The 27,558-nt window shown below is 43.4% G+C and overlaps 1 protein-coding gene across 1 annotated transcript in view; it reads right to left on the bottom strand.

Annotated features, from left to right (window-relative positions):
- RAB1A (RAB1A, member RAS oncogene family) overlaps positions 1 to 26,650 on the bottom strand; it is an 81,941-nt gene extending 55,291 nt beyond the window's left edge. Inside the window, exon 1 of the mRNA XM_077485959.1 lies at positions 26,322 to 26,650. Coding sequence (XP_077342085.1) covers positions 26,322 to 26,344 — 23 coding nt within the window. The 5' untranslated portion in view covers positions 26,345 to 26,650. The remainder of the gene's footprint in view (positions 1 to 26,321) is intronic.
- Positions 26,651 to 27,558: the final 908 nt, after the last annotated feature.

Genomic DNA, 27,558 nt, shown 5'->3' with positions numbered 1-27,558 from the left:
TTGGCCAACAAATCCATGGAATTTAATCCGTAGGGCATTGGCTCAAACTTGTCTTTCATACACACAGTCACACAAATGTTGGCCAACAATTTCTAATGCGTTTTTTCAGCTCTTTAGTGTGACCCTTTGGGCTCCTTCTGTTTGTATCATGTTAGTAGAAGTTTGGCGAGTGTTGATTCGCGATTTTCTTTTTGCGTTTTTTCATTTATCATTTTTCAGTTAGTTTCTGAATGCCGATTACCTCCTCTGATTTTCGCAACAGCCATGTTACGGAATCAGAGATAACATGTTATTTATTATTGGCCTTGGAGTTATTGCTTTGACATTTTTTTAGTTGAATAATGATTTGGTTTATTTTTGGATGCATAGAATGCACTTTGGTTAAGTTGTACTGGCAGATAGCATGTCAAATTTTTATTTATTTTGTTTTTTAATGCAAAAAAAAAAAAATTGTGGAGAATACTTGCCTATATGTTTTACTTCAAATGACAGTTTGCAAGTAGGAAGTTACATTTTTTTTTGGCAACATTATTTCTACGAGTCTTTCAGGACAGCATGTGGAGCTATGCTCTCTCCAGGTGCTGTACTGAAGGATGAAGGGAGACATAAAATGAACAGAGGACACAAACATAGTTGTATCTTTGATCTTAAAAACGACAGGATAATGGTGTTGTGAAAACTTGCCCAAATACTAAAAAAAAAAAAAATCCCCTTTCACGCTGGGGCGGTGCGGGTGCCAGCGGTAAAACTGCGATTTTTAGCACCGGTATTCGCCCGCTAGAGGGGTAGTTTTACCACCCTGCTAGTGGCCAAGAAAGGGTTAAAACCACCGCAAAGCACTCCTGCAGCGGTGCTTTGCCGGTGGTATAGCCGCACTGCCCCATTCATTTCAATGGGCAGAAGCAGTGGCATACAAACCGCTCCAAAGATGCTGCTAGCAGGACTTTTTTTTTTTTTTTTTTTACTGCCAGCGCACCGCTCCAGTTTGAAAGCCCTCTGGCTTTCATACTGGAGTGTGAGGAGCGGCTCTATCAAGGTGCTTTGCAGGCGCCATTTTTAGTGCTGTAGCACCTGCAAAGCGCCTCAGCGTAAAAAGGGCTCTTACAGTATTCTTGACATCACGAGAAGAAGGGAGAAGGGAGAAGGGAGAAAATTGTGCGCTGCATTTCAAGATTTTTTAATTTGTCACATGTTTGTTAGTTTTCCATTACGAACGCTAGTTTACAAGACCGACCGATTGCGGATCGTCCTTACATCCGAGCATTCGGGTTTGTACTTTGGACTTTTGTACACACGATTGGAAAATCCAAGACACATTTGTTGGCGAAAAGTTTTTAAACCTGCTAGCCAACAATTGGAGGAAAAAAAAAAAAAAAAAAAAAAAAAAAAAAAAAATCGGACAATTGTCCGATGGAGCATACACACGGATTTTCCGGAAAAGGCGATCGTGTGTACGAGGCTTAAGGCTTTTTTTTTTTTTTTTTTTTTAACACCATCGTTTGGAAAGCAACAAAAACAATAGGAACTACTAATCAGACATTTTGCTGAAATTGTAAAGACCACAATTCAAGTGTCAAAATGTCCAATACACACCCAAATACATTGCAAAAATAATCTTACAAACACAAAGGAAGAAAGTAGAAATAATGAGCTAAAAGTGGGAAGAAAAAAATAAATAAATAAAACAAGTAACTGACTAGAACACAAATGTTTCAAATACAGCTGACACCTTATGAACTGCAACAGATGGACAGCAGCCAAAACCCACTACAAGGTGACAGGATAGTAAATTAAAGGCCAGCCTACAGCAAACAGCGATAAGCATCTGCCTCTTCCTCAGTAAATAATTCACGCTACCTAGGAGGAGCGGAAGGCTTTTTAAGTGGCAAAAAAAAAAAATTTTAATTAAAATTCTCAGAACATTCGACGACATTTGGAAAGGAATTTCATTGGAAAGGATTTTAAAAGTCCATGTGCTCTTAACATTAGATTTTGGAACTGGTCTTTACCAAAACAAAAACCACATATGCTGTTCTAAAGATTAGTACCCATAGCATGGACACTTGAGATAACCTATGAATATGGCAAAATAAAAAGCCCCTATAACAGACCATGCACAGTCGGATGCCGGTCATGTTTGAATGCCTGTTTGAACTGCCTACATAGAGAAATAACTAGGGGTGCAACGGATCGTGACCAATCCATGATCCCAACGGGCTGACCTGCTCAGATCGGCACCCCATGCGATCCACAGATCAGACCGTGGCCGCAGCCTTAGGAAAGGCCATGGCTTCAGCCTAGCTCCGAAGTAGGCAGCCATCTTGGTACACCCCCAGCGCAAGTTGTTCAGCCTGTGTCAGCCCTCATTCAAAACTTATTTTATGCAGGTACCACTAAATCTATTACCTAATAACTACTATTAGATAGTAGTCATTATCTAATCCTATCTAAGCTTTTCCACTTGCTTTTATCATACAGTTGTGGTGGGCACTTAAAGAGGGAGTCCACCCGGAAAAAAAATTATTATTAAAAGCCAGCAACGATTAATACTACAGCTGCTGACTTTTAATAAATGGACACTTACCTTTCCTGGAGTCCAGTGATGTCAGCCACCCCCGAGGCCGATACGTCCCTCATATTGTGTCCCTGCACAGTCATCCTCACCAAGTGAAACAGACAGTGGAGCCTTGCTGCTTCACTGCCCGTTTCCTAAAACGCATGCTTTTGCGAATGGGGCGCGTTCTGTTACACACACACACACAAGACAACGCGAGGAGGAGAGAAGACTTAAGATCACCGCGGAGTAGGAAGAGGCAGATTAGATAAGACTGCCTAGCAACAGGGGTTTCTGGTAAGTTAAAAAAAAAAAAATAGGAAAATGAATGCTATTTCTCTCTTTTTTTTTTAAGACGTTAACCACTTGCCTATCGGACCCTTTCACCCCATTCCTGCCCAAGCCAATTTTCAGCACTGTCGCACTTCGAATGACAATTGTGTCCTCACTTAACACTGCACACATAGAATTTCTCATTTCTTTAAAGACAAAATGCAGCTTTCTTTTGGTGGTATTTAATAACACTGGGTCTTTATTTTTTTGCTACAAGAATAAAAAACCCCACAACATTTTCCTTAACCACTTCAGCCCCGGAAGATTTGGCTGCTCAATGACCAAGCCCTTTTTTAGATATGGCACTGCGTCCCTTTAACTGACAATTGCACAGCTGTGCGATGCTGTACCCAAACTAAATTAACATACTTCTCCTCCCCCCCCCCCACAAATAGAGCTTTCTTTTGGTGGTATTTGATCACCTCTGTGCTTTTTATTTTTTGCGATATAAAACAAAAGTGTGACAAATTTGGAAAAACACCACACACACACACCCCAAAACAACACTTTTTGCTTTTAATAAATCTACTTTTTTTCACAAAAACTATTTTTTTCCTCAGGTTTAGGCCAATATGTATTCTTATACATATTTTGGAGAGGGGAAAAAAAAAAAACGCAATAAGTGCATATTGATTGGTTTGCGCAAAAGTTATAACGTCTACAAAAAATAGGGGATAGATTTAAGGCTTTTTTTTTTTTTTACACACAAGTAATGGCAGTGATCTGAGATTTTTATTGGGACTGCGATATTGCAGAGGACAAATTGGACAAATTTTTGGGACCTTTGTCAATTATACAGTGATCAGTGCTATAAAATGCAAAACGTCACTGGCAGGGAAGGGGTTAACACTAGGGGCGATCAAGGGATTAACCGTGTTCCCTCACTGTGTTGGGGGATGGGACTTACTAGGGGAAGAGAAAGATCAGTGTTCATGATCAGTCATCTCCCCTGAAAGAACCGGCATCTGTGTGTTTAAATACACACACAGATCCCGATTCTCACTCTGTCACAACCGATCGTGGGTGCTCGGCAGTCATCTCACCCACCAGACACTCGGATCAGCTGAGCCGCGGGCGCGTCCTTAGTGGCCACAATGGCAAGCGACGCAAGGTAATGTTGATTTGCCCAGCCGAGCCAACCTGCCGCAGTAAAAGCAGTGGTGGCTGGTCGGCAAGTGGCTCATTTGTTGAAAAATTTTACAAATAAGTAATTTTTCTTCTTCACTGATGTGCACCGATTATCTGTGTAAATGTGCCTGTCAGAATTGCCAATTATCGGCTCTCATTTCCTCACGCTGTGACAGCACAAGGAAAGTACTGCCGATAACCGGCAAGTCTGTTTACAATGTTATCAGCTAGGATTGGACACAGCTGTTCACATGGTAAAGGGCCGCTTTGATTAGCGTTTTACCACGATCTGTGATCAACTGTGTCTGAATGACATTGATCACAAAGTGCAACCCGGGGGTGCATAGGAGGGTGGGGGTTCAGAGAGGACATCAATAGACACCATTCTAGCCCATGGATTGGCAGCCAGCTGCCCAGCGCTGCATGTCTGGGGCATCAGGCATAAGTGAATTGCTCGCCTGGGAATAGGCTGACAAAAGCGCAGGCAACCAAGACAATTTCTAGTGGCCATGGCGACCTGGTACATGTCAAGCTCTGCCACAGAGGGTCCTTGGATCACAGGCACAACCAGACTGCGCTTGTTTATGCCTATAGAGGTTTAAGAGCTGGTTCACATCAGATGCGCTGGGGCGTGCATTCCCAAACCACAGCATTAAAAAGGAGAATGGTTCCCTGTAAAAAAAAAAAGCACAGCACAATGTGCAAAAAAAAAAAAACTCAAACGCACAGCAAAGCAAAATTTTCAGCTTCATAAAGTTTTGGCTTTTCTGAGGAGTCATACACCACTTGCTGGCACAAGTTCATGGCTGTAGAACTTTGCAAGAGGAAAAATGACCAAAGACCAGAAAGGTTGGACAAACGGTTAATAGTCCAAAGTCACCCGATTTGCCATGATCCTCAACACAGAACGCATAAAAACCAAAAAAAAAATGCAATACATGAGGTGTGAATATACCCCAAGTTAAGGGCAGCCAAAAGCTCTCATGGCTGCAGGGAAGAATAGCAATCAGGCATAATGATCTAACACAGGCCTGGACAATTCTTGGTTGTCATGGCAACTGAAAAACTTCTCTGGTTATCAGGGCTGCAATGTGGGGTCAGATACCTCCGTGAGAAGCAGACATGCCAAGCCAACACCAATTCTCTCCACTGAAAGCTTCTTCCCTCACATGCCCGCCAGTAATGGCTGTGTGGCCACCAACTGGTTCTTGGCCCAAGCTCATCTCTAAAGGCAGAAGCCTGGGGTAAGATTTGGAAAGGAGGCACTCTGCAACCCAGGGGTTAGTGATTGCGTGCGCTGCACAATGTTGCCCGAGGATTGGGTATCTGTATCTGCCTACTTAGTGGCATCAGACCCACGTTCTGCCCATCAGGTGGGATGCGGTTTGCTGGCAGAGGTGTCAGAGTGGTATCTCATGATGTAAAAAGATCAACAAAAAAGAACCATCTACGGCTCGGTTAACACTAGTGCACTTATAATGGGACTTATGACAAATGTTGCATGACAAGTCAAAACTCATTTATTTCAATGGCACACATTTCAATCCATGTGACTAAAGTTACAGCATTTTAAATAAAAGTTTCCTGCACTACTTTGATGCGACTTTCATACCAGAGAGTGTAATAGGTTGCATGGGAGTCACAATATAGTGTGAACCAAAGCACACCTGCTACCTGGTGACATCACATGCATTGCTCAGTTGACTGGCAGAGCTGGGAAGCGGTATGAATCTGAGGCTGCAATTCATAGCTCAGCCACACAGTGACCCCCAACCTGCATCTCTCAAGGAAGCAACTGGAGTTTCCTGAAGGTGAACCACAAGTCCAAGGAGAACTTGGAGAAAGAACAGGACAACGATGGCAAGAGGGGTGCGGTCAGCCCCTGCATTAGGGACCCCAGAAAACCCAACTACTCTGGCCACAGTGAGGTCTCTATGCTTAAGATCATTGCCCTGCAGGGCCTGTGCAAATTTGTCCATGGAAATGTCATTGGCTTCCATTTGCAGCCTTAGACAAAAACTTTCCTGCAGTTTATAATTGCAGAACTAGACAGATGTTTGTCATCTGTTAACCATTTTCAAAAACTGAGGAGCTACTAATAGCCAAATGAGTTTACTGGCTAAAACCACAAACATGGAGTAAAGCATGGTACACACTCATTTTTTACCTACAGGTACGTACATACACAAATGTATGTATGTATGCATGCATGCATGCATGCATGTATGTATGTATGTATGTATGTATGTATGTATGTATGTATGTATGTATGTATGTATGTATGTATGTAGTTCAGTAGATATTCTAGGGAGCTGCAGCCAGGGGGATTCACCTACACATGTGCTCTGAAGGAAGAGCATACCTGTGCCATTCCTACAAAGCCCTGTACCGCAGCCATGACTCTCGTGGCACAAAGCACAAGAGTGACTTTGTGGCTCAGCCATTCAAGCGGCCACAGCCTGAAGACAACCGGGTGAAGATGTCGCCACAGCAGTGAATGCGCCACTGGAGGGCTTCATTTCAAGTCAAGTCTTTCATGCCTTTACCTTGTAGGTTTTTTTAAACCTTTACTACTGCTTTAGGCTGGGTTCACAATGCAGCGGTTTATGAGAATGGATGCGATTCGCACCGCAGTGCAAATCACATCCAATCTCTGTGCGATGCGAGTTCAGCCATACAGATAGCAGAATCGGATCTCATGGGTGTTCACACCAATGCGATCCGATTCCTGTCCAAGTTTGCAGATTGCACTGCGATATGCGAATGGATCTGGGGGTGTCATTAACGTTTTACTGACACTCCCAGCAGTTCGCATAGGGCAGTGTGAACTGCCGCCGGGAGGTATGCGATGCGGGAACCCGCCACAGATTTGCGACGTTCCCGCATCGCTGCAATATGAACCCAGCCTTAATGCATTCCTAAAGCAGACAATGGTTAGACCTCCTTGAGGTTTTTTGTTGGTTTCCCATTAAGAAAATTTTCCTTGACCACCTGCCCCAAGGCACAACAGGAGTGAGAGGAAAACCACTTGTTAGGCTGTAAACAATAGGACAGGTGTACCTATTTGGAAGATTGGTCATTGACCTCCAGGACAAAAAGCAGATGAGCTGTCATTAACAGGGACATAGACAACAAAAAAATAATAATAATTACAGACAGTTCCAACTATTCAAAACTCTGAAACTAAAACAGGTCTTTCCCCTTAAATACACTTTAATTGTATTGCAAAACTGGACTGCTTCAAACAACCTGTTCTGCCTGGTTGTCTCTGCTTTCAGTCCACTGATCAAGCAAGTTAAAGTGGAGTGAGAAGTCCTTACCTGCATATTTTTTCTGCATTAGTGACTAGGCATTGTAGCTAAAGACATAACAGTCAGGTAATGAGTATTTTCAGGAGGAGAGATCATTTGTCAGCTCCAGGATTGAAAGATGCCTGAAAGATACTTACCTGTTCTGTGCAATTGTGGCAAACACCACAATCTAGAATTGGCCTTTGCAGCAAGGTGCAGAGATACCTTCGCTGCCATTGTGCTCTTGCTGGGCATCACATGCATCCATGTGCCTTTGAGGGATACCTAAAGCCCAAATAAATCCCACACAAAAAAACATGTTATACTTAGCTGCTCTGTGCAGTGGTTTTGCACAGAGCACTCCTGATCCTCTGCTGAGGTCTCCCACCAGTGCTCCTGGCCCCTCCCTCCTGCCCCATAACAGCTTGCAATGGGAGCCCCCGAACAGGCTCACCCCTGAGCTGCAGCTCTGCGTGTCCATTTACGCACAGAGCCATGGCTTGGCCTCCTCTCATCGGCTCACTGGCTGGCGACTACCTCCCAAAATGATGTGGCGTGTCAGGGGGTTAGGAGCCCTTAAAGCGGAAGTTCCACTTTTGGTTGGCACTTTGCTTCAAAGTAACAAGAAAAAAAAAAGGGCCGTTTAGGTTTAGACCCTTGGAACCACTTTAATGTTCTGTACTTTTATTTTCAAATATTAAAGTCTATTCAAAAATTAAGAGAACAAAATAGTTTTTGCCTTACCTTTTGGTTAATATGTATCCATTCAGCTAATTATGTAGACATATACTGGCTCCCAAGGTTTTTAACCACTTGCCGCGCGCTCATTCTGGGTGGACGTCATGGCGGCCTGCCAGAACGACCGTTCTCGCACACCCCCGGGGCATGCGGCGGCCACCACATGGCTCTTTAACCGTGCGATAGGCTGTATCCAATCACAGCTTGTCACATGTAAACACAGATGTCGGTAATCAGTGTTCCTCGGCTCACACTGACAAAGTGAGAGGAGAGCCGATCAGTGGCATATCCTCACAGGGTACAGCTAGGTACACTGATTAGTGTCCCTATTACAATTAAATGCCCACCAGTGCCAGCAATGATTACCCACCACTGATAGCAATCAGTGCCCATTAGTGATGCCAGTCAGTGCTGGCCATTACTGCTGCCCATCAATGCCACCCATCCGTGGCACAAGCTCAAAAATAGCTTGGGCAGGAAGGGGGTGGAAGTGCCCTGTCTTGAGGAGGTTAAAGTTGGCTTCTAAGTCTGGGTGAGATCAGGCCGGGCCCAATCTAATCAACCCACGACTCTCAAAATAGTGAGGGATTAAAAATAAATAAGATCATCAAGAGCAGGCAAGGTTTGTCTAATATGTATGGCTTTCAAGGCAAAGTAGAGTATTTTTTATTCTCAGGGTGTCAACACCTTTCAGAAAACCATCAGGTTTAGCATGTACTTCTGGAATCTCAAACCGCTTTTCCAAATAACTCAAAAGGCTCTTCGGCTGCAGCCTGGAAGTCCTAAATACTTAATAAAGGGTGGGCAACTCTTCCTAACCATTAGTTGCAAGCATCCATGAGTTTTCCTAAGCCAACCTTAAATCACATATGAATGGTCCCTTAGTGACCTATCAATATTTCGCAAGAACATGGAACAGAAACCGGAAGCGAAAATATTAATTCCATTAAACATTAACCTCCAGATTTTTTTTCTTGGCTCCACTATCGATAGAGTAGCGCTCAAGGTGCTGTGGCTGCAAACGCAAGCTCTGGGTTTTGTGCACATTAAGGGTCCACACCCTCATCTACCGACAAGAGAATTAGAAAGCCACACAACCAATATAGTAACATAATTGGCAAAACTTTGAAGGCTGCTGATCCCCCGCTAGTTAAAACCCCCACTCATGCATTTCGCTTTGGAAAGTAGCCTCTCCTTTCCTCGCGCTGTGACAGTGCATGGGGAAAGTACTGCCAGAGTCTGTTTACAATGTGATCAGCTGTGATTGGACACAGTGATCAAAGTGCGCCTAATGCGCTCCGTGGTGGTGAGCGGGGGGCCACGGTTTAGGAGGAAGTCAATGGATGTCCAGGGCTAGTCGACCACGTGGTCAGCTGCCCAGAACTGCATGTCTGGGGAATCAGGGCAATAGGAATTGCTCAAGAATGGGAATGAGCTAACCAAAGCGCCGGAGCCAGGACACAATTTGTAGTCGCCATGGCAAGCTGGGATTTGTTGAGCCCTGTGCTTTACTGTCTAATCAGAACGTGCTATCAGTAGGTGTGACCAGTGTTGCTCAGCTCTAGCTTTAAACTATATTAGAAGGTCTTCTTGACTGTTAATCCCATGCAAATGATTTAATAGGATTACTGCAGTCATAATTGAGAAAAAAATTCTGATATGAGGTCTGTGTTAGAGGGGGAATCTGAGAACAAATTATTGGGATAAATCGGGGCAGTCTTTGTATGACATATTTGTAAGAGGTCATTAGTCAAAATATTAACTTGTGAACGCTACAAAAGCTATAGATCGTTATACATTTAGATTGTTTATAGGTCTGCATCACTTTAAATCCAGCTAGGTAAACACTGCTTGACATTTACAGTCCACATTCTGGCATCCAGAATTATATCCCAGCATAACACTCAACATGCATCTGTGACATCTGCATGGTTCAATATGAAAAAGCGCTCGCTGAGCAACACAAAGGCTTCTCACTGCAGGCAAATGAAAGGGATGCAGCAACAATGCAACCCCCAATAATCTGTACTGCTGCTCCTGGCAGGAGTAATGTCACATGGTAATTATATACCAACATTATGTCAAAATCAGCTTAAATTAGCTAATATATATATATATATATATATATATATATATATATATATATATATATATATTTTTTTTTTTTTTTTTTTGAAGAGCTAGTCCACGAGTATCTTGATCAAATTATTTTAAAACAAGAACACCGGTAAATCCAGTGAAGTTCTCAGCTCTATGTCTGTAAGTGCTAAAGAATACCTGCAAACACCATAAATTAAGATACTGTGAAGAATAGGATGATAACCTATATCTAGTTAATGTCAGTTTTAGAAATTTCAGAAAACATACTGATGATGCATCCATGGTACAAAGTCTGAGAAGGTGTAACATGTCACTTATTTCATCAATAATGCATTACAGGCACAACATGTAGCTGGGGAACAGAGGAACTCTGAACCTTTGCCTTACACAAAGCACTTAACATTTTTAAAATGCAGGCTGAAAAACAGCAAAGTATTAGAAGCTCGGCAGTGCACTGCTAGGCAACAGGCCAGTCTTTTCTGCTGCATTTCTATTTCACATTATTCAAAAGCAATATCATTTACCAACATCCACCTTCTGGCATGGACTGAACAATGGGCTTGTTAGTGTGCTAACTTGAAGCAGTTTTACTGCCTCTTTGCTACAAAGGGAGCTTGGGAAGCAGATGCACACCGTGGGACAGAGGGAATAGTCAAAGAAAGCAAACAAAAATATAAATAGCTATAGGAGAGGAAAAAATAAAAAAACACCAAGCAAAACCTGAACATATACATAAAAAAAAATAAAAAATAAATAAAAACACACCACACACACACCACTTGTCCAAGAAACCCAAATTTGTCTTTTAAGACAAAGTAAAATGGACTAGTGACTTCTATTTAGAAGTTCCGGCCTGCTGCAATAGTGTCGGCTGTACAAATGGAACTGTCACAAAAGTGCAGCAAAGCATGACTTCTAGGTTTTCTGTTGAAGGATTCCTCCCTCTGCACAGCAGCATCCTGGAATAAAAAAGGAGCACACTGCAAACACGTATAAAAAAAAAAAAAAAAAAAAAAAAAAAAAAAAAAAAAAAAAGAAGAAGGGCAACATGCCATTTTTTCAGTTTACAAAAACTATCAGAAAACGTATCACGTGGTGTTATGTATTTGAGTCAATGGTAAAAACACAGCTTGGGCCTCACAAACATTTCAGATTCTTTAGGCCTCATGTACACTGCTGCTGGAAAACAATCAGAGGCAGTTGGATGATTTTTTCCCCCTGAACTCATCCAATGTTATTTTATGTGTACATGTACAGAGGTTCGTGTAATGTTTTTAGGCAGCTGCGTTTATAGGCTTTTCTTTGAAGGCAAAAAAATAATATTTTTTTAGTTCAGACGCTGAAATTTCCAACGCCAAATGCAGTAACTTGTGTTTAGCCACATTTTGTTTACAGGCATTTTTCATTTTTGCCTATTCTGAAAAAAACATATATAGCACTTTTTGAACATGCTTTTCAATTTTAGTACGGGTCCCGTTCTTTTCTCCTATTTAAATATCGGTGAAGGATTGGGAGTCCACCTTGACTGTGTTTTGACAACAGAAGAAAAGAAAAGGAAGGTAACCCACACACTTTTTTTATTATTTCAAATGCTTCTAAAACAGACGTTTCAAACACCTATAGAATATCTGCAGACTTTCTATGGTTAGATGGGAAAAGTGCAACAGATAACTTCACGTTCGCTAAACTGTGTGGATGGAGAAAGTTTATGATCATGGATGCGGTCTTTTGTATCAGATTTTTCTCATACGAACAAAGTACACCTTAAAAGCGTTAGTTCTGTTCACGAAAGAATTTTGGAGTTTATCACTTCCGAAAATTTCCGTCTGGAAAGTCTGAATTGGTTATTGAAAGTTGTGTACACTAAAACAAAAAGCGAACGATTATGCCTCCTACAGATTTTTTTCCCCCCGATTTTCTTATAGCGTGTACACAGCTTTAGGCCCCTTTCACACTAGGGCACTGCAGCAGGCGCTACAGTGCTAATAGCGCCCTGAAAGAGCTGCTGCTGCGTCTCCAGTGTGAGAGCTCTGAGGGTGCACTAGCAGGATGGTAAAAAAATAAAAGAAAAAGAAATCCTGCTAGCAGCATCTCTGGAGCGGTATACACCGCTCCTGCCCATTGAAATCAATGGGGCAGCGCAGCTATACCACCGGCATACAGCTTTGCAGTGGTTTTAACCCTCTTTGCTGCTAGCGGGGGAGGGGGGGTAAAGGCGCCCCACTAGCTGCCGAATAGCACCGCTAAAAATAGCAGCGTTTTACCACCTACGCCACCCCAGTTTGAGGCTGGATTCACACCTATGCATTTTTAGTGCTTTTTGCATTTTGCAGATTTGCAATACAGAAAGTGTTCCATAGGAAACCATGTTAAATGTACTGTAGTGCAAATCTGCAAAAAGCACAGGTGTGAATCCAGCCTGAAAGGGCTCTAAAGGTGGCCATACACCTATAGATTATCTGAAGATTTTCTATGGTTAGATGGAAAAAGTGGATAATTCCTCCATCCACAAAGCATCCACACAGTTTAGCGAACATGGAGAAATCTGTTGCACTTTTTCCATCTAACCATAGAAAATCTGCAGATAATCTATAGATGTATGGCCAGCTTTAGAGAATATTGGGGTTGATTTACTAAAAATGGAGCGTGCAAAATCTGTTGCAGCTGTGCATAGAAACCAGTTTCCAGGTTTTATTGTCAAAGCTTAATTGAACAAGCTGGAGTTTAGGAGACGATTGGCTACCATGCACAGCTGCACCAGGTTTTGCACGGTCTAGTTTTAGTAAATCAACCACATTGTTCATATATTGTAGCCTTCTAAAAAGGCAGGGTTCCCACTGCTGCGATGTCCGAGATCAGATGTGATTCGCACCTCAGTGCAAATCACATGTGATGCAAATTCAGCCATACAGGTAGTATGGAATTAGCATCGCATTTGGACCAAACATGTACAGGACCCTTTTTTAGTCCACAGCAAAATAGGATCACATGGGTGTTCACACCATGCAATCCGATTCCTGTCCAAGTTTGCAGATAGCACTGCGATATGCAAACTGATTTGGAGGCGTCATTAACTTTTAACGGACACTACCAGCAGTTCGCATAGCGCAGTAGGTTTGCAGCGTTCCCGCATCACAGCAATGGGAACCGGCCCTAAAGCACTATTTTAAGAATGACAAAATAGCATTACAGCGGTGAGCATAGAGTTAATGAGCCTTATAGATAGAAAGTTTTGATCAGAAGCTTAAATTCTAAATGTAGACTGCAGTGGGGGAGAAGGCCTAGGGGCATGAAAATCACAAGTCACTCAGAGTGAAAACTATGAACTAAAAATACATATTTTTGTGGTTTACTAGAAATACTACAGAATTCTTTTACAATTCTATAACACAGAAAGCTGTCAGTCATGACTTGACAGAGAAAATTAGTAACAATCCATGTGACAAACTAAAACATGCAATCAACTTATCCCACAGCTAACTATAATAATGCTGTCTAGTTTCTAGACAGAATGCAGAAAACCCCTAAAAGAGGAAGTAAAGGTTATTAAAATAAAAAAATAAAAAATAAAATCCAACCTGCAAGGCAAAGGCATAATGAGCTAGTATGCATAGCATACTAGCTCATTATGAACAACTTAACTGAGAACGAAGCCCCCGAAGCGGTCCTCCATCTTCATGTTCGCCGCTGCCATGTATCCCGGAGTGACTTACGGGTCTCGCTGCGATTCGCCAGAGCTGCAATGACGTCACTCCCGCGCACGGCAGCCGACACGAGCGGCATATCGCCGTGATCTGCGACCACGAGCGGCATATCGCCGTGATCTGCGACCTACACAAAGACAGCCACTGCCTGCGCCGTAGACAGCAGTGGCTGTCTTTGTGTAAATATCTAAGCCATATGTGTTTAGGAGATATTTCTTGGACCTACAGGTAAGCCTTAAAGCGGGGTTGCACCCTAAAGTGAAACTTCCGCTGATCGGAACCCTCCCCCCCTCCGGTGTCACAATTGGCACGTTTCAGGGGGGAGGGGGGTGGAGATACCTATCAAAGACAGGTATTTACACCCACTTCCGGGCATAGACTCCTGTGGGAGTCTACGCCATTTCCTGTCCTGCTGCACTGTCTGCTGGGACACACACGGGTCTCAGTGACAGCGCGGACAATTCCTATTGCGCTGCGCGACTCACGCATGCGCAGTAGGGAACCGGGAAATGAAGCCAATTTGCTTCACTTCCTGATTCCCTCACCTAGAATGGTGGCGGCAGCAGCCGAGAGATCGATCGGCCTCGCTGGAACCCGGGACAGGCGAGTGTCCATTTATTAAAAGTCAGCAGCTGTAGTATTTATAGCTGCTGGCTTTTAATATTTTTTTTGTAGGTGGAATCCCTCTTTAATCTAGGCTTACCTGTAGGTCAAAGTGGTTTGTAAGGGTTTACAACCACTTTAAAGCGGAAGTCCACCGGGAGTTCCGCCGTTTTTTATTTTTTTTGGTAAAAGCCAGCAGCTACAAATACTGCAGCTGCTGACTTTTAAAATAGCGACACTTACCCGCCCAGTGCGCCCGCGATGTCGGCACCCGAAGCCAATCTCTCGAGCGTCTCTCGGGTGCTGCCGCCGCCATCTTGGGTATGGGAATCAGGAAGTGGAGCCTTTCGGCTTAATTTCCCGGTTTCCCTACTGCGCATTCGCGAGTCGCGCTGCGCAATAAGGATGGACCCGCTGCCTCTGGGATATGTGTGTTTCCCAGCAGGCAGCGGGGGACTTTTGGAAAGGGACGTAGATTCTACGCCCCTTTCCGCAGAGAGCTATCCTGGAAGTGGGTGCAGATACCTGTACTGTACAGGTACCTGCACCCCCCTCCCCCCTGAAAGGTGCCAATTGTGGCGCCGGAGGGGGGGAGGATTCCAATGAGTGGAAGGTCCACTTTAGGGTGGACCTCCGCTTTAATGGTACTGAAGAAAAAAAATAGAGAGTTTGAGTTTAGAAAATAACTGCTTGGCAAAAGGGAAAAAAAAAAAAAAAAAAAAAAAAAAACAGGGGGGAGGAGCTCTTGTCCTTATAAACTGGGTTTCTGGACTAATTATCAGGGAATAAAAGATAATATGTAAAGTGCCTTGAAGAATAATTCATACCCCTTGCAATTTTCCCCATTTTGAGATGTTACAACTAAAAAATATAAATGTATTTTATTGGGATTTTATGCGATAGACCAACACAAAGTAGCACATAATTGTGAAGTGAAAGGAAAATGATAAATGGTTTTCAAAATAGTTCACAAATAAATGTGAAAAGTGTGGGGTGCATTTGTATTCAGCCCTCGAGTCTATACTTTGTAGAACCACCTTTCACTGCAATTGCAGCTGCAAGTCTTTTCTGGGATGTCTCTACCAGCTTTGTACATCTAGACTAGAGAGTTACATTTTTGGCCATTCTTTGCAAAACAGCTCAAACTTGTCAGATTGGATGGAGAGCGTCTGAACAGCAATTTTCAAGTCTTGCCACGAATTCTCAATTGGATTTAGGTCTGGACTTTGACTGGGCCATTCTAAAACATGAATGTTTTGATCTAAACCATTCCATTGCAGCGCTGGCTGTAGGTTTAGGCAACTTTCACGCTGAGGCGCTTTGCAGGTGCTATAGCGCTAAAAACAGCACCTGTAAAGAGCCCCCTCCTGTCACCCCAGCCCGATGGCTTTCACACTGGAGTGGTGAGCTGGCAGGACGCTAAAAAAAGTCCTGCAAGCAGCATCTTTGTGGCGCTTTAGGAATGGTGTATACACTGCTCCTAAAGCGCCCCTGTACATTTAAATCAATGGACAGTGGCGCTTTAAACCCTCTTTCGGCCGCTAGCAGCGATTAAAAGGATCCCGCTAGCTTTTGAAAAGCGCAAAAAATAAAAAGGGGGGGGGGGGGCACTTTACCACCAATGCCCCAGTATGAAAAGTGCCCTTAGGGCCGTTGTCCTGCTGGAAGGTGAACCTCCGCCCCGTTTTTTCTTATATTAATATATTTTGATCTATTTTTTGCCACTTACTAGACACAGTTTTTATATTTTATTTGTTATTGAACTGGTGTCAACTGATTATTAATTCACATTTTATTAGGAGTACAACACCATTACTGTATTATTGAACCTCCGCTCCAGTCTCAAGTCTTTCGCAGACTAGCAGACATTCTTCTAAGATTGCCCTGTATTTGGCTCCATCCATCTTCAACTGGTCCAACTGACCAGCTTCCCTCTGTCCCTGCTGAAGAAAAGCATCCCCACAACATGATGCTGCCACCATGTTGCACGGTGGGGATGGTGTGTTCAGGGTGATGTGTGGTGTTTTCTGCCACACATGGCGTTATGCTTTTAGGCTAAAAAGTTCAATTTTGGTTTCATCTGACCAGAGCACCTTCTTCCACATGTTTGCCGTGTTCCCCACATGGCTTCTCAAAAACTGTGATCGGGGCTTATTATGGCTTTCTTCTTGCCACTCTTTCATAAAGGTAAGATTTGTGGAGTGCACGACTAATAGTTGTCCTGTGGACAGATTCTCCTACCTGAGCTGTGGATCCCTGCAGCTCCTCCAGAGTTACCATGTCTTGGTAGGTTTGCAGTTGTGCCATGCTCTTTCCATTTTCAGATGATGGATTGAACAGTGCTCCATGAGATGTTCAAAGCTTGGGATATTCGTTTATAACCTAACCTTGCTTTAAAACTGCTCAAGTTTATTCCTGAACTGTCTGGTATGTTCCTTGGCCTTCATGATGCAGTTTAACTAAGGTTCTCCAACAAACCTTAGAAAGGCTTCACAGAACAGCTGTATTTATGCTAATAAAATTACACACAGGTGGACTCCATTTACTAATTAGGTGACTTCTGAAGACAATTGGTTCCACTAGATTTTAGTATCAGAGTAAGACCCCTTTCACATGGACCATCTATTAATTTTTCTGTCATCCGTCAACGGACGACAAAGCATTCCTATCAGCAAACGGATAACCATCCGTTAACCTCCGCTTCCATTTTTATCTTTTTTTTTTTTTTTTAAACGTACAAGGCTATGTCTAGCTCTGTCAATACAGATATTAACTGATGTTAACGGACAACGTCTGATCAGTTAAATACGTTTTGAAGAAATTTTTTTTTTTTTTTATCTGTATGGGAGGGAGCAATGCTTTCTGGGTAATTTCCTTAAAGGCACAGAAACTGCTGTAACAGGATGAAAACGGATATTAACGGAAGGAGAAACGGATAAGAACTGTTAAGTTTAATGTGGCTAAACTGACTGTGCCCATGTGAAAGGAGCCTGAATACAAATGCACGCCACACTTTTCATATATTTGTAAAAAAATAAAAAATAAATAATATTGAAAACCATTTATAATTTTCCTTTTACTTCACAATTATGTGCCACTATCACATAAAATCCATTTACATTTTTGGTTGCAACATGACAAAATATGGAAAATCTCAAGGGGTATGAATACTTTTTAAAGGCACTGTATGTGCTTTGCAATGGCCAGCGAGCTTCCATTTGCATAGATCACCCCAGAAAGTTTTGTTTTTGCCAAATCTAAAAATTACTTAAAGCGGTTCTCCACCCTAAAGTGGAAGTTCCGCTCATCTGATCCCTCCCCCCCTCCGGTGCCACAATCGGCACCTTTAATGGGGGAAGGGGGTGCAGTTACCTGGATAATCCAGGTATCTGCACCCACTTCCGGGACAGACCGCCGCAGATGCCCCGCCCCCCCGTTGTGTTCTGGTAAACACAGTTCCCAGGACACAGCGGGGACCAGCAGAGACACGCAGCGCAACTTGCGCATGCGCAGTAGGGAACCGGGCAGTGAAGCCGCAATGCTTCACTTCCCTATTCCCTGACAGAGGATGGCGGCAGGGGCAGCGGAGAGATGAGCGATCGCTCGTCATCTGCCGCCGACATCGCTGGATCCTGGGACAGGCAAGTGTCAATTAAAAGTCAGCAGCTGCAATATTTGTGCAGAACAGCTTTAACCAGGAATATGGCTAATGTAAATCCAGAGCCCCATTACTTAAAGCATAAGGCAAAATGGGCAATAAACCGAATGGACAAAAGTCCAAATTCACTAACAATAGAAGGAGCCTAAACATTTTGTAGTGTTATTTTATTACAGTATTACTGGCTTTTATATGTTTGTCATTTGTTTCAGTACTAAACTGAAATAAACAATCCTGAAAAAAATAACCTCAATGTATCTGGCCAGCTAAAAAATGGTGGATGGAAAATAGTGTTCTGCCAGCCTGGAAAAACAAGCTGAAGAGGAATGCTGAACTAAACTAACCCTTGCTCTATGGTTAGTAGAACTGCTGCATACTGAGAACTGGATAAAAAGGTTCACGTCACAGAATCAAAATGACTTACTCTATGGAATAAACCCCCCCCCCCCCCCCCCCCCCCAATAGTGTCTAAATGTCTTTAGATTTCAAAAAGGAAGTGATAACGGCAGCTCCAGGCAGCAGATTGCGAAAGCTGCAGTAACGTGTTTTGTAAGAACCATGTGACACACACATGACTCGCTGCTAAACGCAAGGCTGGCTGTGGATTCATTCACAGCCCACAGAGGACACATTTATTAGCAACAGCAAACAGTCTACCTCTATCTTCACAGAACAATGTTAAAACAGAAAAGCTCCAGCACTGCAAAGTATTTATAGAACCGGTATAATTCTCTCTGTAATAGGACTGCCACTTCCTGTAGATACAAAGCCTACATCATCATGCCAACATCTGAAACTGAAAAAAACTGTTTGGTTTCTGTTTCCATATTGTCTGTCTTTCTGCTAGATAGATCCTTTACAGCTCAATACTTCAGTCCATGGTGATTGATCACTATAGATTGGGTTCTATATTGCTCAGACAACTAACATTAGGTACTATAAATTGCAATTACAAACCATGTAGGTATAATTAACTCCTAGTGAAATAGGCCATCTGCTCACCCAGCCATCCCAGGCCAGAATCAAGGTGGGTGAGGCTGGGGAAGATCTTTCTTCAAATGATACTTGAGAACAGCAGGCATTTTCCCGTTCATCATTCTCTACAATGAGTAAAGAGCTTTTACTTTGACTCCACCACCCAAAACCTATATGACAGCTGTCATCTACCATCATGTTGCAGCTACTGATCGAGTACAGGCCCACCTTACACAATTGATGGATCAGGTAAATCAGTGGTCATTAACCCTGTCCTCAGGGCCCACTAACAGGACAAACAAAAAGGGATTGCCGCTCCGGACTCTCAGACACAGCCCCAACGTATATCCCTAATGAGACACTCAGGTGCTGGCTCTGCGCAGTGTAGAAAATAAAAAGTTCCCACTAACAGGCCAGGTTTTCTTTGGGGAGATGCAGTCTAGAATACTGCAATCACTGAGCAGTAAATCATCTCACCCGTGATGCATTTCAGTTATCTTGCAAGCCTGGCCTGTTAGTGGGTCCTGAGGACAGGGCTGATGACCACTGAGGTAAATCCTTCAGTTATAACAGATAAGAAATATCAAAAAGGACATCTGTCAAATGAACTTTAGAGCAGTGTGAGGCCCAACGCTTCACTGCCAATAAAACGGGTCTATACTACACATGGGAAAGCTGCAGGTCTCCAAAAATACATTTTCAAACTTTATCAGGTCATCTTAGGACATGTAGCCTCCACCAGGAGGCTTACATGGAGACTATGCCTTTAAGAAAACGTAAAGGTGACAGTTATTGCAAAATATCTCTTTGCCCATTGTATAGCTTCTCCCCCTTGTTAAGCTTCTCCCCCTTAATGGTTTTCACACCATTTTTTTTTTAACTCTATTAAAGTGGTTGTAAACCCTTACAACACAATTTGACCAACAGGTAAACCTAGATTAAGGCTTACCTGTAGGTCCAAAAAATATCTCCTAAACCTACACGGTTTAGGAGATATTTGCCGAAAGACAGGCACCGCTGTCTACAGCGCACTGAGTGCGGCACCCGTCAACGGCGATATGGCACGCTTGGCGGCTCCCGTGCGCATGCGTGGGAGTGACGTCATTGCAGCTCCGCCGAATGACAGCGGCGGAGCAGCGAGACCAAACGAGAAGATGGATGCAGCGGATTACAGGGGACAGCGGTGACATCGCTGGCTCCTGTGTCAGGTAAGTGACACATAATGGGCTACTATGCGATGCATAGTAGTCCATTATGCTTTACCTTTGCAGGGAATGAAAGAGGAAATAAACTCATCAGGGTTTACTTCCTCTTTAAATATAACAAAAGTGTGGAAACTTTTTGAAGAACCCTCATTATAGTAAGCAACACTTTTGGATTTGTATAACCTATTTTTGTATTCATGATCCACTCTGCCCCCATTCTGCCCTAGACAAGGACTTTAGCCTGCTGCTTTATTGGATAACCCAGAAGGAATCAGAAGTATACAGGAGGGACCCAGAGATGTGTTATCAGAAGGGGTTGGCTACAAGAACCGGCAAGAGACAGCCGGCTCCCCATGATGTCTGGCAGGACAATGGCGGTGCAGGACAAAGCTGGATTCCCTGCGTGGGTTGGTATGTTTATTACGGACAACCCAGCATAAAAAGGTTAGAGGGCATGGATAAAAAAAAATAAAAAAAATAAAAAAAAAATCATAATTAAAGCAGGGAAATGAAATTTCTCTTTAAATAATTGAAACCATCTACAGTACAACAAATAGAGCCTCTGAATGAATTGAAAAACTGCTAACATGAAAATGTTTAATGCCAAAGGGTTAACTTCAAAGTAACACATCTGATATGGATGAGAAACATCTTCTGAATTATCCAACACACCTAATAGTGGTTCATGGTTACTTTTTATAGGAGGACCAAGTTTACTAAAAGACCATTTGGGGGACAATCTAGTGACCACAAAATTTGGAGGCGCTTAAAAATAGCAGAATCACAGCCTGGCAGCATCCCAAGACTTTTAGACCTTTAATGCTATCCTTAAAAGGACTTTTCTTTTAAACCTCAATGCATTCTCTGCAGGAAATCTGTAAGTTGAACTTATAATATATATCAAGATTCAGCTCTGTGCCAAGAGCAAAGGTTCTCACCTCTCCCCTCACTCACTGGACATGGAAGCAGCAGTAGGAGTCATTTGCTCCTGCTGCTGTCAGTCAAAGCCCGTTACTGGAGAGCAAGGCCTAGCCACGCTGTATGTTGCAATGGACACACAGAGCTCAGCTTCGGCTTGCAGAAATGCCCCTGGAGCAAGTGGCTTTCTATGGGGCAATCAAAGGGGAGGGGGGGAGCCACCAGGGGAACCCAGAGAAGTTTGGGGCTTCTCTTTGCAAAACCACTGCACAACGCAGGCAAGTATGGCATGCTTGTTATTTATTTATTTTTTTAAAGTTACATTTACAATCAGTAGCTAGAACTAAAAACACTGCTTGACTGAGTTAATCATTTTCACCAGGCCGTACAAAACGAATGACAATTACATAAAAGGTCTGTAAGAAGCAAAAGGGTGATATGTATCCTTATACCTCAAAAAGGCCCTGTGTATTGCAGGCTGCCAATGTCCAATTGATGCAGACACTATATTAGAAAAGGTGTAGTTGGTCTTTTAACACAACTTACAACAAAGACTTCTCTGGCCAAGCTACAAGCGCTGGTGGAAGGACTACTGGCAAAATGTGCAACCACTTAAATAGTCAGCAGCAGGAAGTCCTAAGGCCTCCAAAAAAATGAAACTCATTCTATATTTCCATAATTATTACAATGATTACTAATCAATCTTACTCAGGCAATTCAAATACAACAAAAAAAATAAAAAAATCCTGATTGATACGCATCAAAGGCTTCCATCAGCAAAACAAAGCAGTGACTATGACAACACATTGTAAAGGGAAAGATGATAAAGTATGGCCTATTAACATTAAAATACAACAGAAAAAAAAAGGAAAGAGGCGGACCTAATACGAGATGGAAAACAGGATGAATAAAAAAATCACTGATTAAAAAGGAAAAAAAAATAAAAATTTTTTAATTTAAATCAGATTCGATTTATCAAATTTTAATAAAATGCCTTTGGAGTAAAAAAATAAATAAAATAAAAATCTATCTAAAGATATATTTAGAATACATTCATTTAGTATATTCAGCATGAAATGGAGCTTAGTTATGTAGTATGAGGCTGTATGTTCTGCAATATTTACATTTATAGTAAACTCATTCAATGAATCCTAGCCCTGCAAGCTGAGATAACATGCACTGCATTGATTCATTCACACAATTTCACAGTAACCATGAGATAAAACAAAAATCAGGAATATTCCTTTATCCCATGGTTTTGCAAAACTATGTACACTACAAACTGTATAATAGTAAACAATTTCTCTTGCACTCGAAAGTGATGCGACGGTGGTGGATATCACCTTAGATCATTATAGCTCTGGGTAAATGCACAGACTTTGCTGCCTTCCAAGGCTCAGGTTACACCCAATGGAAACACTGTAGAAAAAAAAAAACGGAGAGGGCGCACCAACCTTACACATTACCAAAATATTATTAGAGCTGCACAATTAAACATTAAAAAACCACGATCTCAATTCACACCCCCTTACGATCTATTCAGCTGAGAGTAGGCGATTCTTTCATATAAAGATGTGGAGAGATTATCTGCTCCCTCAGCTGTCCAAAGAAAGCATCCAGGGCAATCTGCCAAGTGTAGAACTTGAAACATTGTAACTAACGTCTTAGATCAAAAGGGAAAGAACTTCTTGTGTAAACAAATAATCTGGGCAGTCTGCCAAGCTGTGTAAATGCAGGCAGTTTAACCACTTATAGTCTAAATCTTTTTCTGACACTTCTTTAAGTTAAAAATCAATATTTTTTGCTAGAAAAATTACTTGGAACCCCAAAACACAAATAATTTTTATATATATATATATATATATATATATATATATATATATATATATATATATATATATATATATATATATACACACACACATACACATATACACACACCCCAGGGAATAAAATGGCAATTGCTGCAATATTTTACGTCACACTGTATTTGCCCAGCAGTCTTTCAAATGCAATTTTTGGGGAAAAAATACACTTCAATAAAAAAAAAAAAAAAAGTAAAGTTAACAAATTTTTTTTTTTTTTTTTTAATGTGAAAGATCATACGCCGCGAGAATTGCGAGAGAGTCGTGATCTACCTTCTAAGAAAAAAAAAAATCATGAGTCTCATTTTAGCCAGAATCGTGCAGCTCTAGTATTTATTAATACGAAATAAGAAATATACTCACAAACAATTCAGCCATAAAAGCATATCAAAGTCCACAATGGACACAAAGCGACCAGGTCATCGGGACTGTGACCAGCATGCTGGAGGACCTTCCACTTATGTGATACATTATAAAGGGGAGATCCCTTTTCCTCAGTATGTTTCAATCGGTTCTTATATTACCGTTTACTTACCTGACAGCTTATTTTAAATTAGGAAACCTTCATTTTGTTATCAAATATTAAAGATTCTAACTATCAGCAAAAATAAGTCCTTACATTTAAAGAACACCTGTCATTTCAGATCAATCTTGGCAAAGCCTGTTAGCGGGCACCCGCTCGCCTGATGCCACCACATCCCTCACCTTGTTGTGTCACTGCCGCTTCACCAGCCGTCCCATTAAAGTGAATGGGACCGCAGGAAAGTCAACAGCAGGTCAGAGGAGAAGCTGCTGCGGGACAGTTGCCCTTTAAAAATTATGATTAAAATCTCGTTTTTTTTAATCAAATCCACCCTGTGGAAAACATTTTATGCTGTCGGCCTTATAAAATACTGCCTGAGAAACTACAAGTACCAGAATGACCAAAGTTACACCAGCTGGCAGGCTCTTGTAATGTCCCAAAACCTGGAGGCTCCTTAGAGAAAATTCACCCTCCGCCCCCAAAAAACTGTTAATATGCCCTTTACCTCATCTTCTTGCTATAATGTATACCTATACTTACAAGCCCAGTGAATCCAGCGCTGCTGTCTATTCCAGCCGATATGGAACCACCACCACCCCCTTTTTTCCATTTAAGATAGTAAATTAATAAAACCCCAGTCAGTTTTATTTGGGCCTATGTTTTCCTTTAGGCAGATTTGTCCCAACTTCTAACTGGTGTGTACACACACACACAGGGAGGAAATCTCCAATGTTCCTGTGAGAGTTATCACTTTTATCCCCATAGGAAGACTCCCCCCCTCGATTGCTGCTCTGATGACAGCTCAAAATGTAGGATTGTTTCAGCCACATGTACGACTTCCAGAGGAAGCAGGGGCATGACAGGCAGATTCACCACAGCTGGAGTGTCCAGGTTTCCTACTCCTGCATTATAAAGGTAGCTATATACATAAAATGTTACAGTATAGGCAGAGAAGTAAGCTACAGGATGGCCACAGACCTAAGATGTTATAACATTTAACTGCGGTTGACCTCTTAGATCTATGGTTATCTTATAACATGGCTATAGTCATAATATGTTCCAAGATGGCCATAGATCTAAGATTCTATAGGCTGGACAAAGCTGTGTGATATAAGATGGTCATAGATGTAACCTAAACGAGGGCCTCAGACATAAGATGGTCACAGACATAGGATGTAATAAGATGGCCGTAGACTTAAAGGAGAAGTCCAGCCAAAACTTGTTTGGCTGGACTTCTATGGATCACAGGAGAGCAATTCGTTTTGCATTCCTGTGACATGTTTTCAGCAAAGAACGACCTGAAGTCCGCGCTCTGCTGACGTCAAGGATATCAGTCCAGGCACCACATCATCCCAACAACGGGAAATTGGATCTGCCAGGTGCCTGGACTGACATCCCGCTCAGCCTCTCAGCAAGTCACTGAGAGACTGAGCCGGCCTGCTCCCCACCCCTCCACAGCTCAGCGCTCCAATGAGCGAGGAGGGAGCAGAGAGCAGTGACCGACAGTCTGCAGCTCTCTGCTCGGGGGAACTGTCAGAACTGACGTTTGATCGCCTGGTTCTCAGTGTAGAGGTGCCAGGGGACCAATGCTGCATTCACCGAGGCAAGTGTGATTCTAAAAAAAACAAACAAAAAAAAAAAAAATTTAAACCCATGCTTCTCTTTTAAGATCCTATAAGTTTGCCATTGATGTAATCTAGAAGATGGCCATGGAGGCAAGATACTATGGAAGACAGATGTCATAAGATAGACACTATAAGACAGCCTAGGACACACAATGCTGATTGCCATGTCTCTGGGTGACAGGGCAGACACATGCTGCCATGACATGGGAGCAGACACACAGACAGGGTATAGGAGGTGAGATGAGGGGTACAGGAAGGAAAGACCCATCTATATGGAGGGGTGAGATATGAGGGGTGAAGGAATTACCATCTCCACTGAGGGGGGTCTGACATAGAAGGAATAAGCCACCCATATAGAAAGGGAGGGTACAGGAAGGAATAAGCCATCCATATGGAAAAGGGGGGGGGGGGGGTCAGACATACAGACAGGGTATAGGTGAGATAGGAGTACAAGAAGGAATAAATCACCATGGAGGGGGGTCTGAGAAAGCCAGGGTATAGGGGGTGAGATATGATGGGTACAGGGAGGAATAAACCATGTCCATGGACTGGGGGGGGGGGGGGTGTCTGACATACAGACAGGTAATAGGGGGTGAGATATGAAGGGTGCAGGAAGGAATGAACCATCTCTATGGGGGGGGGGGGGGTCTGACACACAAGCAGGATATAGGGGGGTGAGATATGAGGGGTGCAAGAAGGAATGAACCATCTCCATGGGGGGGGGGGGGGGTATCTGGCATAAAGCCAGGGGATAGGGGGTGAGATATGAGGGTACAAGGAATGAACCATCTCCATGGAGGGGGGCTGACATACAGGAAATGAAGGGAGGAGTACATGAGGAAATCCTGGCCACGTCTCTGGCAGAGCTGGGATTTATGGTGTAGAAGAACTACAAGTACCAGCACCCCTCTGTATAGGCTGGTGTGAGGGCATGCTGGGACTTGTAGTGCCTCCATAGATGGTGACAATGGGCCTGCCTGTATCCCCCGAGTATATGAGGAGTAGCAGTGTGTGTAGGATGGTCTCCCCTCCCTCCAGTGACAATGACAGAGCAGGTATCAGGCAGAGGCCTCCCCCGGATGTCCCCGCACATTATACTCACTACTCGGGATTCATGCTGGACATGTCACTGTTCTCTCCACCGCTTCTGCAGAATCACAACACACCGAATACCGGAGACCCTCCGCCTCGCCAACCAAACCCGGGTCCAGGGGACGAATGGAAAGTAAAGCGGCAGACCGGAGCTCCACAGAAGGTTCCAGAGACAAACCTACGATCTAATAATGACAACGAATTCTTCCCCCCAGCAGCCCAGGAACTACCCCCCAAAATACCAGCACAGCCGCCGCAAGCCCGAGCTCTCTGTAACCCCAAAATGGCTGCCGGCCCAAACCAGGAAATAGTGAATCCTCCAACTCAGGAAGGCTTCGCACTGGCGACAGAAGGCCGGCCCCGCGCTGCACCCTGGGAGATGTAGTCCTACAGCGCCCGTACACGCCGTCCCCAAGTTATGGCAGATGGGCGGGGAGAGACTTCATTTCCCAGAGAGCCACGGGCATTCCGCGCCTGCGCAGCGGGAACCATCACCCCCTCCCCTGTGTGCGGCCCCTCCCTCTCCTTGTCCTGGTTCCTGGAGGGGTAGCTCCGGCTCCCCCTAGCGGAATCTGCTGGCTTGGGCTGACGTCACCACTGAAACGTGGCAGCTGCCGGGCAGGTCTAGGGATAAGCCGGGTCCAGTCACGGGGAGAGGAGGAGGGGAGAGCTGATAAGGAGCATGGTGCAGGGGACCTCTGTGACGCTGGGTTCTGTAGAGGTGTCGGAGGGTGACATCATATGTGACTGGATGATTGCAACAACCCTGACTATGATAGGAAGTCATTATCCCATTCACACAGGCGCCTGATCAATGACTAGTGTGCAGATCATCAGACCTCCTTCCATTACCAACCTGCACATCATTATAAGACAAAATTACCAAAGGGCACCTGTACTCTTCCCTTCATTGGAGGACACAGCACAGATCTTGATCTCTGACCATTGGGTTATAGCGCCACCTTCAGGAGTAGGATCAGTGTCGGCTGGTGCTCCATTTTGGGGGAGGGGGGCAAACATACCACCCAACACCCCTCCCCTTGGGTTGATCGTCCCCCCACCCCCATCACTTGCTCATCTGTCTGCCCCACCACCCCCCCTAGGGGAGCCGGGCCAAAGTGTCAGGAGCGCCTGGATGACGATAATGTGGGAAGGAGAATGGAAGCCCGTTCTTCTCTCGGCCAATCGAGTCTCAGGACCTGCTTCCTGACTGGCCAGGAGAAGAATCAGGAAGACAATAGCAAATA

This window comes from Lithobates pipiens, unplaced genomic scaffold (genome assembly GCF_037356315.1).
Source record: "Lithobates pipiens isolate NorthernLeopardFrog02 unplaced genomic scaffold, aLitPip1_a1.2 Scaffold_18, whole genome shotgun sequence".
NCBI classification, from domain to species: Eukaryota; Metazoa; Chordata; class Amphibia; order Anura; family Ranidae; genus Lithobates; species Lithobates pipiens.
The sequence above is the reverse complement of the archived record's forward strand: the minus strand, read 5'-3'. Positions and strand labels throughout refer to the sequence as shown.